Genomic DNA, 17,020 nt, shown 5'->3' on the forward strand with positions numbered 1-17,020 from the left:
ATAAAATAGAAACATGATTATTTTGGTTATTTGTAAATATTATCGTTATGAATTGTCTTGGAACATGGTTGATTAGTCTGATTAAGCAATAAGATAATATTGTTATTCTAAAGTGTGTAGTATAGAAATATGATTATTCTTCGTTAAGTGATATGATGATATGATTATTATGGGTTAATTAGCTTAAGAATATGATTATTGATGATTAAGAAATCTTATTAGATGGATAATATCAATTAGGTTATTCAGGAGTATGATTATTCTAGATTAAGTAATATATGAATATGATTACTTTTTTTTAAGTAAGTTGGGAATATTATTATTTTGGATTGCATTATTCAAATATATATGGTCATAATTTGGGCATATGGTTATTTAATAATGTAAGTGTTAATCATTATTTTAATTTACATTAATAAAATAAATTCATTTCTAACTTTTAACTTAGTTTTCATTCTAATTTTGTTTTTGTAAATAATTAGATTTTTGTTACTCTCATCTAATTATACCACTAATAATTTTTATCTAAATATTAAACAATAAGTTTTTATATCTAAGTCAAGCAAGTTTGGAATCCGAAGAAGAATGGATGAAAAGTCAAAGAATGAAACGACAAAAGAGCACGGGTGCTAGGTCTCACATAAGCCTCTATTGATGCCACATACAAAGAGAAAATTCCACATTGGAGCTAGACACCACCTAACTCGCAATAAGTGTTAGTTCCGGTTAGTTACTCATGTTGGATGCCACCCTTACAAGGTTGAGCGCTAAGTGAATAGAGATAATGGTTTTGTTAGGGTACCCAACAATGAATGGGTTACGTTGGGTAGTGCTTTTGCTGATCACACTTTTATCTATTTCTTCTTGTTTCCTCAAGAGAGAATGTACTTTTTGGTGTTCTAAAGCACAAAACATACATCTTGGAGAGATTAAATGGTTGATAGGGCTTATGGGAGCACTACCTTATTCCTCCTTGAATTTGCATCTTCTTCCTTTGTTCATCTTTCCTTTTTTAGCTATTTATCACAATGAAGAACTAAACCCAATTTGGTTAGGGTTATATATGTATACATATTTGTATTCAATGTTAGCATTTTGTTTCTTTACTAAATGTGTCTTGTGGTTTGATTATCCATATCTTGACATTTGACTCATTGGGCAATGGGAAATATCTTTTATGATCTAGGAGTGGAGCAAAATATGTAATAAAGCTTGTATTTATGCATGAAGTTTGACTCATTAGTCATCTTAATCTCGTATTGTAAAAGCAAATTTGTTTGTTAAGTACTCAAAGAATTGAATCCTAATAAAGAAACTTAGGCTTGTTCTATTAATAAATTAAAGTTTAAGTAACTTCTCGATTGACTTTAACATGAAATTGAAAATTATTTAAGTAATTATATGTATGATAATGAGGTTCGTGTAAACTTAACAATAACTTTTCGTATCATTTCTAATTTATTTTACATCCTATGTGTTTGAAAAAAAATCCAAAAGTGTTTTAATTTTCATTTTGCTTAAATTTAATTCCTAATAAATCTATACAAATGGTTGAAATATTCTGTCTAATTTAATTATTGATTACAATTATTATCATAGATTGCACAAACTTTTTGAAAAAAAAATATATTTATTACTTTTTAATATGTGACTAATGGACTTGCCATTGAAATAATCCTACTGACATTATTCTAGATTGTATAATTTAAGAATATGGATATTCCAAATTGTATAATATGAGAGTATAGTTATTATGAATTAAGTAATTCAATATAGTTATGGTTAGTATGAATTATGCTTTTTTTTTTTTTATATATGTATATAAGAGTATAATTATTATGAGTTAAAATAATTTGAAAATAATATTACTTTGGATTAAGTAATTTGGAATACAATTATTTTGCGTCTTAAGTAATTTAGTAATGGTTACTTTATATTAAAGAATTTCATAACATAATTATTTTGGATCGCATAATTTCAAACTATAGTTATAATTTGGTCATATGATTATTTTAGATTGTATAATTTAAAAATATAATTATTCTAAATTGTGTAATATAAAAATATTATTATAAATTAAGTAATCCATGAATATAGTTACTACAAATAACTTATTCATGAATATGGTTATTTTGGATTAAGTAATTAATCATAGCGATTTTAAGTTATGCAATTTATGAATGTGACTACTGTGTATTAAAGAAAAGTAGGAAATATGGTTGTTTTGGATTAATTAATCATGAGATGTGATTATTAAAATATGGTTATTTTGAATTAAGTAATCTAAAAATATGATAGGTTACATATTTTTATATAAAAATATGGTTATTTTGGAATACATACAATTTCGGATAAGGCTTTTGAGGATTAAATTATTCTAGATTAAATAATTTAAAAGTATGATTATTTTCGGATTGTATAATCCAAAAAAAAATGATTATTTTGAATTAATTAATATATAAACATGGATAATCCAGATTAAGTAATCTAAGTTTTTAATATGTAGGATTGAGAACTACTCTTTTATAATTTGATCCACTCAATTCTTTCAACTTCATTTTATTTTTCTTTAGGTCTTATAGAATCTTCAGTAGAGTCCAAATCCGAGTGGTGGGTACTTGTTAAAGACATTCCGATACTCAAGTTAGTTTTCAATCACCGATCGGTTATCAGAGTTAAGTCTTAAATGTCTAATAAATGCAACCACTAACCTCTTTATCTTACCTCTGTATTTATAGGTTTCAAAGTGGTCTTTTGATTAGGGTTGACCCAATTGTGACCCAATATTATCTAAGTATGTTTTTATCTTGTTAATAAAAAAATGAGATCCTTGGACTGAATGGTCACAAAGCTGGGTGTTCGACTGTTCAATTTACCTAGTTGTGGGATTTTCCAGAATTTACTTCCTATGTGGTTGACCAACCGGTAGGCGTAGATCATCGGTCCATACAGTAACTGTAAGACCCAAGAAAATGTAGAGTTTATAAATAAGTCTTAAATATGTTTTATTAAAATCTACATGAGTTTACAAGGTATTGTGCAGTTCAGTTGGTGTGCAAGTCTTGAGAAGAACATAAAGTTCTATATTATTTATTTATCTTGTATATATAAATGTAACACTTGTTATCGTCTGATTGTTAAATTTGTGATGTTTTATATTCTAGTGTGATGTGTTGGTTTGTTGATAAATATATTTATTTAGGATTGAATGTAAGAGAGTTCAGATCTTAGAGAGAGATTCATGTGAAACATTTGTTTGATTTTATTTATATTTTCTTAAGGGCAAGAACGTCCTTTCCATTTTGTAATTGAGGTGTGAAAGTTATAAATAAGGGTGTAGAAAATAATGAAAAGTACTTTAAATAATATAAGTTGAAAATTAAAAAAAAAAAGAGAAAGGATAGGAGGTTATTTTGTTTAAAACCACTTGAGATATTATAGGAACACTACCTAGTGGTTTCTTTTAATTATAATATTATTTATTTAAAATAAAAATAAAAAGGAGGTTTATAAAAGAAAGGAAAAGAGATTACGTTAAGAATGGAGAGAAAGAGAATAGAGAGCATCGTAAGTCAGAAACTTTCTTTGAAGAAGAGAAATCTTTTCTTTTAAAAGATATATTAGAAGTGTAAAGACCTATTAGTGATTGATGCTCTGTAATTGGCTAAGGTATGAAAACCTTACTTTTCTTTATTGTGTGATGAATGTGAAAATTTTCTTGAGTATTATGAAGAGCTATCTTTGCATTTAAATGGTGGATAATTTAATTCAATGCTCAATATCATGATGGAATATTTTTGATGTGTTAAAATGATGTTTGAATTGTTGATTGATATTTTAATCATAAATAAATGACATTGTTTATTGAGTATTATTACGTTAATATCATTTGGAATTCAAGCAATTGAATTCTATGTAATTGAATGATAGAAGAATTCATGTGCTAATTGAGTTCTTTATTGTTAAAAGTTTACGTAAATTAAATTCTGTATAAGAGATTAAGAAGTTTATGTTAATAAGAATTCATGTGATTGAGTTCTGTTTCAGAAAGTATATAGTACCTAGGGTTTATGGCTTCATTTTAGTTATAATTAATACTTTATGAGAAATTGGAGTTTCTTTTCAATTATAATTAATAGTTTACGAAAGATTAGGATTTATTGTTTAACATAATTGGACGATTAAGGATTGAGAATCCTGATCATGTTAATTAAAAATAATTAAAGATTGGGAATCTTTAATGTTTAATACGTTAACCTCTGTAAATAGTAAATTCTAATTACTTTCGTAATTCTAATTGTTTAATTCAATTAGATTCACCTATTTACCCTAATTAGCTTGCAAAAGCTAATTCACTCTTAATAAGTTTAATCATAAACTTTTTCCTTCTTCTTTCACTCTGGAACTTTTCCAAAGCATAGCTTCTTCCTCTCTCAGATAGACCCAGTTCTGGGTTGTTCCTTGTAGTCTCGCGCAAACCAGGAGACTTCTTTCCCTTTCCTTCTCTGCGTTTCTTACTAGGGTCTTTGGGGGTGACAACAACAGCGTGGAGAGGCTGTGACTGCGACGGCGTCTTCATTTTCTCCAGGTGGCTCGCGGTGACGCGTTTGTCGTTCTTCTTCTTCTCAGTTCAGGTTTGCCTCATGCAGGGAAGGGAGGCATTTTTGTCAACAGGCACGTATTCGTCTCCGCGGCACGATGGTCCTCGTTCGCGGGTGTGGCAGCAGTGACGCCTTCGCGGAATTTCGAACTCCGGCGACTTTGAAGCACAGGGTTTTGTTCTCACTGTTGGCGCGTCATGCGATTTACGGTTTCGATTTGGGGCTTTTGCGAGAACTCTTCTTTCCAGATTCATTATGTTTCTGAGTTTTCGTTGCAGGGAAAGCATCAATTCCATTCAAAATTCACGACCTTGGGGGTTTTGCTCGAATTGGGGTTTGAAATTGGGTGCTGTTTTGATGTCCTTGTGCTCTTGATTTTTGATTCGGGAATTATCTTAGGGCGTTCTGTTCTTGTTCTCTCGAATTGGGTTTTAGTGTTTTGATAATCTTGTGTTCTTGACCTTCGTCGGTGGATTGATGATTGAGGTTTTGGGATGGTGGGTAGTAGAATTTGTTTTGGTTTTCTGGGATTCTCTGTTCTTGGCAATTACGAACTTTCAGTGAAGGTGATGGAGTGAAATGTGTTGTGAGACCAGGGGCTCGCAGTGGCTACCGACAACCTTGGATTGTGGTTGTGCTGTTTGGACTTAATTGGACCCAAAGTTGTTTCTTTAATTCGACAGATTTGCTAGAACATAGACCAAAAGTATTAATAATAAGAGAACTTAAAATTAATCTTATGTTTCTAAAATTAGAGTAATGGAAAATATAATTAATTAATTATTGACGTTAATTGATAAAAATGAAATTGTAAAGAGAGAAAAGAAAATCATAATGATGTTAATTATTATTATAAGTAAGAATTTATTATTTAGTAATTAATTGGAATCAAATTAATTACTTGGAAAGAGAAATTAATTTGGAGTAAGAAGGAGAGTAATTTATGGGAAATTAGATTAATTAAAATTAAGTATTAAATAATTTGGAATTAGAAATTAATTGAAAAGTAACAGGACTTGGTTAATTAAAGTAATAAATAATTTATTAATTTGGATTGACATTGAATAATATTTGTTTATTTATTTATTTGGAATGATATTTATTTAATTATTTATTTGGAATGATGTTTATTTATTTATTTATTATTTATTTATTTAATTGTAATTTACTATTGGAGTGAAACCGTGGAGGGTTTAGTTTGAGTACATTAGAATTTTTGAATGTGACTGATTCTTTCCACTGTGGAGTTATGGTATTGTGGAGGCTCATGGCGTGATTCATGATGAAAGATTCGTGATGAGGTTAGTTTTGGTGGAGGTACATGTAATGTAGATTCATGATGACAATGTGATGGAAAATGATGACGTGGAGGGTATAGTCACATTATAGTTAACGAGGATGTTGATTATGTTCATAGTATAGAAACAATTATGTGAGTAAGGTTAACATTGTAGCTTAATGGTATTATTATTAAGTCGTGCTTACTAATCTTGTACATATTTTTATTGTTATTGGTTGTGTTATGATAACTTACCCATATTTGTTTGTGTTTGTGGTTGTGTGTCTCTTGCGATGATCGTACAACTTTTAGTTATACGGGAGCAGATGTTGCAGATGCTTCAAATGTATGATAGAGACGCGAGAGTGGAAATAAAATACTTATGTTAAATAAAGTTTTCGTGCTATAAATGTTAGAGACAATGTAATCGGGTTTATTTTATTTTGTTTTTATTGTACTAATTTCAGTATTTTATAAGTGGATTTCCGCGATGATATTATGATTTTAAAAATTTTAAATTTCCCCTAATAATCGAGACATCCCAAAAAATCGGGATGTTACAGTAACAAGCCCACCAAGTCCGAGACAAACAGGTTTGGCGAAGGGACTTTAGGGATGTTGGTTAGTGCGTGTGTTCCGTCCGGTTCGGAGTGTGACTTAATTTTGAAATTGTTACCATTGGTGGGTGGTCTTTATTTCTCGTGTTGAGAGTAAGTTGTAGGGTCATTTGTTTTAAACCATTGGATGCATTTTTTCGTTTCCCGCACAAGGTGTAAGTTCTAGAGTTTTTTGAATTGAACTGTTGGATCTTGCTTCATCCAATAATTGAGGTGGTTTTTGGGTCCGCGATTCGTTGCCTATAAATAAGGTAGGCCTGTCGCAACAAAATAGGTTGAACTCGAGGAGTCTTCTAAGTCGTTGAAAGAAATTGCGAAGACTGTCGCTAAGGCCCCTTCCTCCTTCTGAGCACCCACACACACCCCGTTCGGGAGCACCGACGGTCGGTAAGGCAACACTGATCGTGACACAGGAAACCCTTAAACCGACTTAAGAACTTGTGGTCTTTAAGGCCATCCCTCTCAGCATTTTTCCTTTTAGGGAGCCAGTTGAGAAGAAAAGAAAAATAAGTCGACAAGTGTTAAGCCCCTGGCAAGTGTACCAGATTGTTATCAAGTAATATATAAACGGTAAGTCCGAGTATCGTTTTCCCAAGGGACTCTTAGGCCCTATCTTTCATGTAAGTTAACCTTATAAGACTTGAAAAGAAATAAATTTGTTGTGTGAATGCAAAACAAAAAATAAACATGCAAATGCAAGTGAGTCAATTGGCAAAGTAAAGATATGAATTTAAGTATGAAAATAACGGTTTTTAGACCGTTATCACAATCCCAAACTTAGAACTTTGCTTGTCCTCAAGTAAACAACACAAAACTTGGCTTTCCACTTTTTCATCAAACAATTCAACACTTTTCAAAATTCCTTTTTCTCACAATAAGTTATTATACAATTCAGATTTCAGTGGACTCCTATAAAGATGCATGCATGCTTTCAATCCAATTCAGTTCACATAATCAATCTTTTCCAACAGATGTTTTGTTCATGAATGATCAATCAACTAAGCATAGATATAAACATGGATTTAACAATTCTCACCAAGCAAGTGTTTCACTCAATCACTCAAGTGTTTAGGAGGTCACTCTACTCTCTAATGTTCACATGTCACATAAAACAATATTGCCATTCATCTAAAACAATCAAAATCTTCACATGCAAATGTCATCACAAAGACTTTTTCGAAGGCTTGAAATGAGGCTGAGCTATCAAGAAAAAATGGTTTTTCTAGAATACAAAATCCTTGAGTTAAGAGAGTTTAAACCATCATTCAAAGTTCAAGCACACTCTCTTTTTAACCAATCTCATTCATTCCCAACTTCTTCCCTTTTTCCTTTTACATTGAGCTCGCTTTACATGCTTTTTCTCTTTTCTTCTTTTCCTTTCTTTTTCTCATGCATTTTTCTTTTTCAGCTTTTGAACTCAATGCTTTTTCTTTTGCCTTTCACTTTCCCCATACAACCCCAAACTTGAACCTTTTCAACACATACAATTATTCTCAACCCAACTCAAGGTTAATCAATTCAAACAAGGGTTTTCATATTGTTTAAGCTAAGGTTCAAAAAGGGTATATGATTTTAAACACTTTGGGTGAAAATTTGGCTAAGTAAGGATTTCCAAGCATGGCCTTGATCATATGACATAAACATGCAATTCAATCAATTATCAAGACTAAGTCAATATCATTCATGATTCCCTGTGAACAGTGCATACATCAATAAAAACTCTGAAGCTCAATACCTCACATAATCATGCTTTCTCACTTCTCATTCATGAATCCTGCTTAGCATCAAAATCACAATCATAAACCACTTACTCATCTATTCATATAGTTAGTGAACCATTAACCTGGATATCAGTATTCACACATTCTCAATCATCATCCACAATCAATCATCATTAGTAAATAACTCATCATGCAATAAAATTAAACCATCATTAGAATCAGTGTAAAAGCCAAGTATAGACACAAAAATAAAATTTAACCTATACTACTAATTCAAAGTACAAAAGGAAAAGAAAAATAAAACTTGGGTTGCCTCCCAATAGCGCTTGTTTAACGTCACGAGCCTGACCCAAACCTCATGGATCCACCAACATCATCACCGTGGAGAATTGCTCCACCTCTCCTCCCAGATATTGTTTGAGCCTCTGACCATTCACCACTCAACTCCGCTACTGACCATCCTTATCTGGAGTCTCTAATTCCACAGCTCCATTTGGGTATACACGCTTTATCACAAAAGGTCCTGACCATTTTGATTTCAACTTCCCAGGAAATAACTTCAATCGTGAATTAAATAATAGCACCTGCTGTCCTGGATTAAAGACTCTCTTTATCAGCTTTTTGTCATGATAAAATTTCACTTTCTCTTTATAGCTCCTAGATGAGTCATATGCATGTAACTGCATATCTTCAAGCTCTAACAACTGATTTCTTTGCTTGCTTTGAATTTCATGAGGATCAAAATTTAAAAATTTCAAAGCCCACAAAGCCTTATGTTCCATCTCTACTAGCAAGTGACATGTTTTCCCATATACCATCTGAAAAGGTGATAACCCCATGGAAGTCTTCATAGTTTTCCTATATGCCCAAAGAGCATCATCTAATTTATGTGACCAATCTTTTCGTGAAAAAGTGATTGTCTTCTCTAATATCCTCTTGATTTCCCTATTAGAGACTTTATCTTGACAATTCGTTTTTGGGTGATAAGGTGCAACCACTTTATGTTTCACCCCATAATGTCTAAGTACCTTGGCAAGTTGAGCATTGCAAAAAAGAGACCCCCCATCACTAATAAGTACCCTGGGGGATCCAAAACGTGAGAAGATTTGCCTTTTCAAGAATTTTATCACCGTATTGGCATCATTCTTTGGACATGCTATAGCTTCAACCCATTTACTCACATAATCAATTGCCACCAAAATATATTCATTATTAAACGATGGTGGAAAAGGCCTGATGATTCGATATTTTATTGATTTCACTTAGTTTATTGTACTAGGATTAATTAGGGAATTGTGCTTATTTGTCCGATATTTTCCCGTTTTTCCTAATTATGCTTATTTTGATCGGAAATTCTTAATTTAGTTAATTTGAATTTTCTGAGCTGATTAATTGTATTTTTAACTGCAGGGAAAATATTGGAGATATATTTTGGAGCATTAGGAAGGAGGCAAATAAATTAAAGACTCTACAATTAGGCATTTCAAATTTTAATTACATTGAAAATTAGTAGTATAGAAAGCTTTCATTAAACTTGTGCACATTGGGCCATTGTTGGCAAAATTTATGATGGACCCAAAGTTGTAAGACACTTGGCACCTCCCTAGGGTTTTCTTTTTGGGTGGACCCCACCCATCCTTAAAAGATGACACATGGCCCTAGGGATTAAAAACCTAGCAGCCGTCACTTTCAAAGCATGATATTCTCAGTTGGAACATTATTTTTGGGAGCTTGGAAATGTTATTCTGGGTGAATGAAAAGAAACACCTTTACTCTTCCTTTATATTTTCCTTTACTTCTTTTGATTCCACATGTTACGGTGATGCATTGTGTCAACACCCAATTTCGTCCGGGTGACTAAATAATAGGATTTGTTGTTTTTTTATTTTATTTTATTTTGTTTTTTTATTTTTAATTTTTAGTTTACTTTGATTTAGTTTTTTATTTTATTCTTTTGGAAAAATTAAAAAGAAAAAAAAGAAAAGAAAAGAAAAAAAGAAAATAATGATAATAAAAAAAAAAGAAAGAAGAGGGAAACGTAAAAAAAAAAAAAAAAAAGGAAAAAAGTTTGTTGTAAAAAAAGAACACGTTTTGGAAAGGGCACAGGGGGGACATAACGGAATTCATCTCCTTCAATCACACACACCACCACTCTGCTCTGCAAAAAAAACCATACCAACCCCCAACCACATTTTGGCCTTTCACTCCTAATTCTTCCTTATACGTTACTCACTCAAGGTTCCGACCCAAGGAGACTGGGAAAAACATCACACACCTCCAATGCCATCATCGTTCACACACATGATTCTCTATCAACACCGACAACCAGTATCCCCATCTTCATCTCGTTTCTCTCGGCCTATGCAACTTTGATGACAAACCTGCCTCCTTTTCACCAACACAATGGCCTTTAGTTCAATAACCATACAACTTTCAATTCCTCCGATAGACCCAAACCAACATTCACTCGCTACTTCCTCGGACACGTCCAGACCACACAACAAAATTCATCCTCCATAATTTCAGGATCACCTTCTTCCTTCCACTGATGGGGACACACACCTCCAACACCCACGATCTTCATCCCAGCCCTCCATAATCTTTTGGGCAACATTTTCCTTTTATCTTCATCATTACCCTAGATAATTCATCAAGCACAATTGACATTTACTCATCACTAACAGAACCATCACTAACCACGTTGCATTGCTTCAACTAATTACTTACTAGCCTCTGCTCAATCATTCTCCATTCACCTCCATTAACATCCCCTATCCACCTTTCACAGAAAGGCACATCACACCACACCCAACACTACAAAACATACTATCACCACCTTTCTTCCAAGCATCTATCTATCAACCATTACCATACAAAACAAAATTCAATGAAGGACAGCCAAAAATGAAACCAAGGTCGAAAAGGAAAATAGAGCAATAGACTCAGCGACGTTAGCAAGGGTGATTTCGGGTGATGGCTCCTTCCACCGTGAGGCAGCAACCACCACAACAGTATCTGCAGCAGCCTTCATCGCAGCGACGGCGTTGTGAGAGATCCCATTTCGAACACCAATTCCAAATCTGTAATCTCAATTCTCAGTTTCACAACTCAAATAAAAAACCAAACCAAAGGGCCAGTGAGATCTTTGTCTCCGCCGAAGAGGAATCCAATATCAAGAAGCTGTAGTTAGTTAAAGCCGAGAAGAAGAAGATCAGAGCAGAACCCGACGCCATGGCTTGCACTGTATCCGGTGGTGAGTCTGGGCTGTTGTACAGAGCAACAGAGGAAGAAGAGAGAGCTTGGTGCAGCTGGCTCGATGTTGACGGCAACGTAATGGAGGTGGAGGGAACTCGACGGAGGGCGACGACTCTGATTAGGTGGCAGCTACACCGTTGCGACGACGAACGACCGATGTCATTCACGAACAAGAGGGTTTCCCTCGCGCGAAGAGAGGAAAACGAAGGGGATCTTGGCGCTGTAGCCGACGGTGGCTCTGGCAACGAGTGTCGTCACCGGCGAAGATTCAGACCGCGACCCACGATGGCTGTATTTGTGGTGACGGTGGCACACAGCTGCGGCAGAGACAGGCTTCCATGGAGTTTTTCTTTGCAAAATGATATTTCAACACCACATTTTGACACAATTTGACACTATCCAGGTGTCAAAATGTGGTTGGTGCATTTTAAATAAAAAAAAAAAACTGATGTTCAGTACATGCAAGGGCATAGTTGGAATGAAAAAACCAAAATTTTCGTTTGGCGGTTTCTTTTGTGCTTTCGTTTTCTCTTTCGTGCTTATTCGCTTCTCTCCAAAGCTTTTTTCACCACCAGCGAATGCCCTACCGTGCTGCAGAAACGCTCTCCGATTAGCACTATCTATTTCGTTTCATTTTCTCCAGTGAACCCACTCATTGCCTCTTTCGTCCTCTCAGATTACCACAATCTCTTTGGTTTTCTCTTGTAATCTCCGATGAACCCATTGATTGGCTCTTTCGTTCTCTCCGAGGAGCACTCTCTCTTTCATTTTTCGGTGAACCCACTCCCTTACTATCTTTGTCTTTTGGTCATTTTTGTGTTGTGACTCATTGTTATTTGTTTGTTGAAGTGGTAAAGGCAGCGCTATCTCTCTGTCTCTGGTTTTGGTGAAAGCATTGGTCTCTCTCGTTTTGTGCGTTTGGTGAAAGGTCATCTCTGCCATTCTGATTGTGTGTTAGTTTTTGTTATTTTGGTAAGTCGAAGTGTTCAAATAGTAACGTATTCTCTAGTACATAGGTTGTATTGTTGTTTCGTGAAACCTAACCATTTTCTACACATTTGCCCTTATGACTGTAGGTCCAATGGTATTCTCATTCCGGTGTGGTGGTCGGATTCGTTCTTTCGGTCATTGTGACCATCATCATCGTTGTTGTGTTGGCGGTGTTGAGTGTGTCTTCGACGAGGCATGGATGCTTCCACTCAGCAAGGTCCTTCGACGAGCAAGGTAAGTTTGTTCTTCCTTTTGTCCTTTTTGTTTGTGGTTATTTGGTGGTTATTTCCTTAGTTGGTCCGTTTTGTGTTTGGGTATTTCGTTGTTCGTTGTGGGTTCCTTCAAGTAATAAGGTCAATTTTTTGTTCGTAGTGCGTTTGTTGAAAGGGACAAATGGCCATTCTGTTTTTGGGAATTTTTTTGTTAAGTTTGTAGTTGTTTTTGTTTTAGGGTTTTGAAATTTTTGTTTTTTTGTTTGTGGTTGTTGCAGTTGACGGTTCGACACTCCTTTTCCACGAACTTTATTTCAACTTTGAACAAGCAATTGACATAGAAGCATCGAGCATTGATCCAGCTCCAATGAAGACTTTCGTGAGGATGGGGTCACGAAGGCGGTTCAAGAGCAAAGCTCTTAAATCTCCTTTTACTGGAACTCTAAGAATAAAACATGTGTAACATTATTATACGTTTGTTTAGAGATTATATACTTTAATTAGTAGAAGTCTTATTTTTGACAAATGTTTTGTTGTGGACAAATGTGTTTTGTAATTTCAATTGTAATGTTATTGTTGACAGATGTTAAATTGAACTATCCTTGTTTCACATTGTATTACAGTTAAATGAATGAGTAATGTTATTGAAATTGAGAAATAATTTTAGCATTTAGTTGTTACATATTAAACTTGACAGATTGTCTTAGTGTTGTTGAAAGGTCTTGTGTTCACTAAAAGTAGTTGGATGAAATCCAGAGTCAAGTGCATTGAAAAAGGGTGTTGTAATCATTTACAAATTGGTGGTAAACGATTTGCGCGAATTTTTTCTTGAATTTGTACAGAAAGTTCTTCTAAAGGAACCACTTTTTTGTACACAGGGGACCACGATGTAAAATTTTCACTTTTTGGCAAACTTTGGATTGGTTTTTGATTCTTTTGGTTTTAAGTTGTGTGTTGGGGGTGGAGACTTGATTTTGGGGACCCCAAATTCCATTGAGGAAGGTCTTGTGTTGACTAAAAGTAGTTGTATGAAATCCTAAGTCAAGTGCATTCAAAAAGGGTGTTGTAATCGTTTACAAATTGGTGGTAAACGTTTACGCGAATGTTTTCATGAATTTGTACAGAAAGTTCTTCTGAAGGAACCACTTTTTGGTACACAGGGGACCACGATGTAAAATTTTCAGTTTTTGGCAAACTTTGGATTGGTTTTTGATTTTTTTCGTTTTAAGTTGTGTGTTGGGGGTGGAGACTTGATTTTGGGGACCCCAAATTCCACTGAGGAAGGTTTTGTGTTGACTAAAAGTAGTTGTATGAAATCCTGAGTCAAATGCATTGAAAAAGGGTGTTGTAATCGTTTACAAATTGGTGGTAAACATTTACGCGAATGTTTTCATGAATTTGTACAGAAAGTTCTTCTGAAGGAACCACTTTTTTGTACACAGGGGACCACGATGTAAAATTTTCACTTTTTGGCAAACTTTGGATTGGTTTTTGATTTTTTTGGTTTTAAGTATTGTGTTGGGGGTGGAGACTTGATTTTGGGAACCCCAAATTCCATTGAGGAAGGTCTTGTGTTGACTAAAAGTAGTTGTATGAAATCCTGAGTCAAGTGCATTGAAAAAGGGTGTTGTAATCGTTTACAAATTGGTGGTAAACGTTTACGCGAATGTTTTCATGAATTATTTTAGAAATTTCTTCTGAAGGAACCACTTTTTGGTACACAGGGGACCACGATGTAAAATTTTCAGTTTTTGGGAAACTTTGGATTGATTTATGATTTTTTTGGTTTTAAGTTGTGTGTTAGGGGTGGAGACTTGATTTTGGGGATCCCAAATTCCATTGAGGAAGGTCTTGTGTTGACTAAAAGTAGTTGTATGAAATCCTGAGTCAAGTGCATTGAAAAAGGGTGTTGTAATCATTTACAAATTGGTGGTAAACGTTTACGCGAATAATTTCATGAATTTGTACAGAAAGTTCTTCTGAAGGAACCGTTTTTTTGTACATAGGGGACGACGATGTAAAATTTTCACTTTTTGGCAAACTTTGGATTGGTTTTTGATTTTTTTGGTTTTAAGTTGTGTGTTGGGGGTGAAGACTTGATTTTGGGGACCCCAAAGTCCATTGAGGAAGGTCTTGTGTTGACTAAAAGTAGTTGTATGAAATCCTGAGTCAAGTGCATTGAAAAATGGTGTTGTAATCGTTTACAAATTGGTGGTAAACGTTTACGCGAATGTTTTCATGAATTTGTACAAAAAGTTCTTCTGAAGGAACCACTTTTTTGTACACAGGGGACCACGATGTAAAATTTTCTCTTTTTGGCAAACTTTGGATTGATTTTTGATTTTTTTTGTTTTAAGTTTTGTGTTGGGGGTGGAGATACTAGTGGAAAAATGACTTTTTATAATGTACAAAAATAACTTTTTATAACGTACTTTCTGGAGATATAGTTCTGAGCGATATAGTAAGTTTGTGCATTTTATAACGTAGCAAAAATTTACGATATAATATGTCGCACATATTATAATGTAGTTTCTGAAATACGTTATAATATGCGTAAAAGATATTATGGCGTAAAAACTTTTGTACGTTATAATAGGTATAATTTATTATAACATATACATTTTTGTACGTTATAACATACATTATTTAGTATGTTATAATATGTTTTTTTTTTCGGAAAAAAAATTATTAGAAAAATATTAATTAGTCAAATAGTACCGTATCACAAAAACAAAAGAAATAAAAAGCCAAACAACAATGTAAAATACGCTGAATGCCTAATAATCAACATATCCCAATGAGTGGAATTTTAACAAAAGTGAAGCAAATATTCAGAATTTCATTATTTGAAAATCTACATTTATTACTGAGTGAAGCAAATATGAAAGAGGTACTGAGAGACTACAGAAAGGGGAGAAAATATGTGCAAAACTCAATCTCATTCTTTGAGAGAAAATATGTGCAAAACTCAATCTCATTCTTTTTCCATGCATTATCCACTTGCTCCATCTGATCAAGTCTCAAGGGTATGGATGATGACTGAACAACGTAGCCGAGGTCCTCTGAGCTGTTCTTTGGCACCTCAAAAGGGTCTGCAACAAGAACAGTTATGTCCTGCCCTTGGTAGCTGATGTTGAAGTTGATGTCGGTGAAGGTTGCATGAGCCCTGGCATTCCCATTCTTTGCAGTGACAACAATAGTGAGTTGGGTTTGGAGCAAACCAGCATAGTCATTTCTAAGAAGGTCAAGGTGAGCATTGTTGACACTTATCACAGGTAACTTCAGGTGAGCAAACCACCAATTCTGGATGTCATCTTTGGACAACCCTGCCAAAACACAGGTAACTTCAGGTCCAGGAAATTGGCCACAGCCACAGAAAAGTCATGAAAGGATTTTTTTTTTTTTTCATTTTATATTTTATAAATGACAGTGGATTAAGTAATCTACTAAGTAAACATAATGCAGATTAGAAAATTATAATTGTAAGACTATTCCTCTTGTGGAATTAAATCATCAGTAAAAGACCAATTAACAAGCAATCAATAATATAAAATTAATGGGGTTAATTCATTTCTTCATAGAGCTGTGATTTTTATTGTTGCTTTGCCTGCTAAACAAAACACTGGCAATTTATATTAAAAATATTAGAAGAGATAGCTTCTAAAACCAGTCTTTGATCTACTCCTAAAAGTCTTCCAATAAAAAAAATACCTTTTATACAATGCATGTGATAGAGAAGAGAACTTGATATGCCACTAAAAATTTTAGAGATAAAAAGGCCAAAAGTAGAGCATGATATGCAAAATTAGTAAGATGTTCCAAACTAAACAATAAATGAGATAAAGATACTTCCATTGTTCCAAACAGGTTCATAACTAATAAGTGGTTATAATAAAAGTTTAACAAGACCATTAAGCATTGATGCAAACAAAGCAGCCCAATATCAGATTATTCATGCAATATTCAAAAGCAAAAAGTGTTACTTTGGACTTTGTATAAAAATTGTAGCATATATAACATAACATAATAGATCCTTTTGATTGTTTTATTTTTTATATATGAAAAGACAATAGGAAAAGTGGAAAGTGATAATCGAGCATTAAGGCATGTATTTTTGGAAGCCTTCATTGTTTGTATTGATATTTTTTGGAGAACTTTATTTATTAATTATCAGCACTTTTGTTATTTATGTATATATTATTTATAAGTAAAGAGTGAGTATAAAATATAAAGGAAGAGTTTTTATAGGGATTACTGAGCAAAGAGAGTGGCAACAATGATTTGGTTTTGCATGTAATTGTTGACGGATTGGCAAGTGTACCAAATCGTACAAGTAATATAAATG

At 33.7% G+C, this 17,020-nt stretch overlaps 1 protein-coding gene across 1 annotated transcript; it reads right to left on the minus strand.

The window, feature by feature from the left end:
- Nucleotides 1-15,576: 15,576 nt before the first annotated feature.
- On the minus strand, nucleotides 15,577-16,402 carry LOC106778924. The gene is made up of 2 exons (XM_014666933.1): nucleotides 16,387-16,402; nucleotides 15,577-16,001 (listed from the first exon to the last, which is right to left on the minus strand). Exons 1-2 carry the CDS (start codon nucleotides 16,400-16,402, stop codon nucleotides 15,577-15,579), a joined length of 441 nt encoding a protein of 146 aa, XP_014522419.1.
- Between the last annotated feature and the right edge of the window lie 618 nt (nucleotides 16,403-17,020).

This window comes from Vigna radiata, unplaced genomic scaffold (genome assembly GCF_000741045.1).
Source record: "Vigna radiata var. radiata cultivar VC1973A unplaced genomic scaffold, Vradiata_ver6 scaffold_180, whole genome shotgun sequence".
Lineage (NCBI taxonomy): Eukaryota > Viridiplantae > Streptophyta > Magnoliopsida > Fabales > Fabaceae > Vigna > Vigna radiata.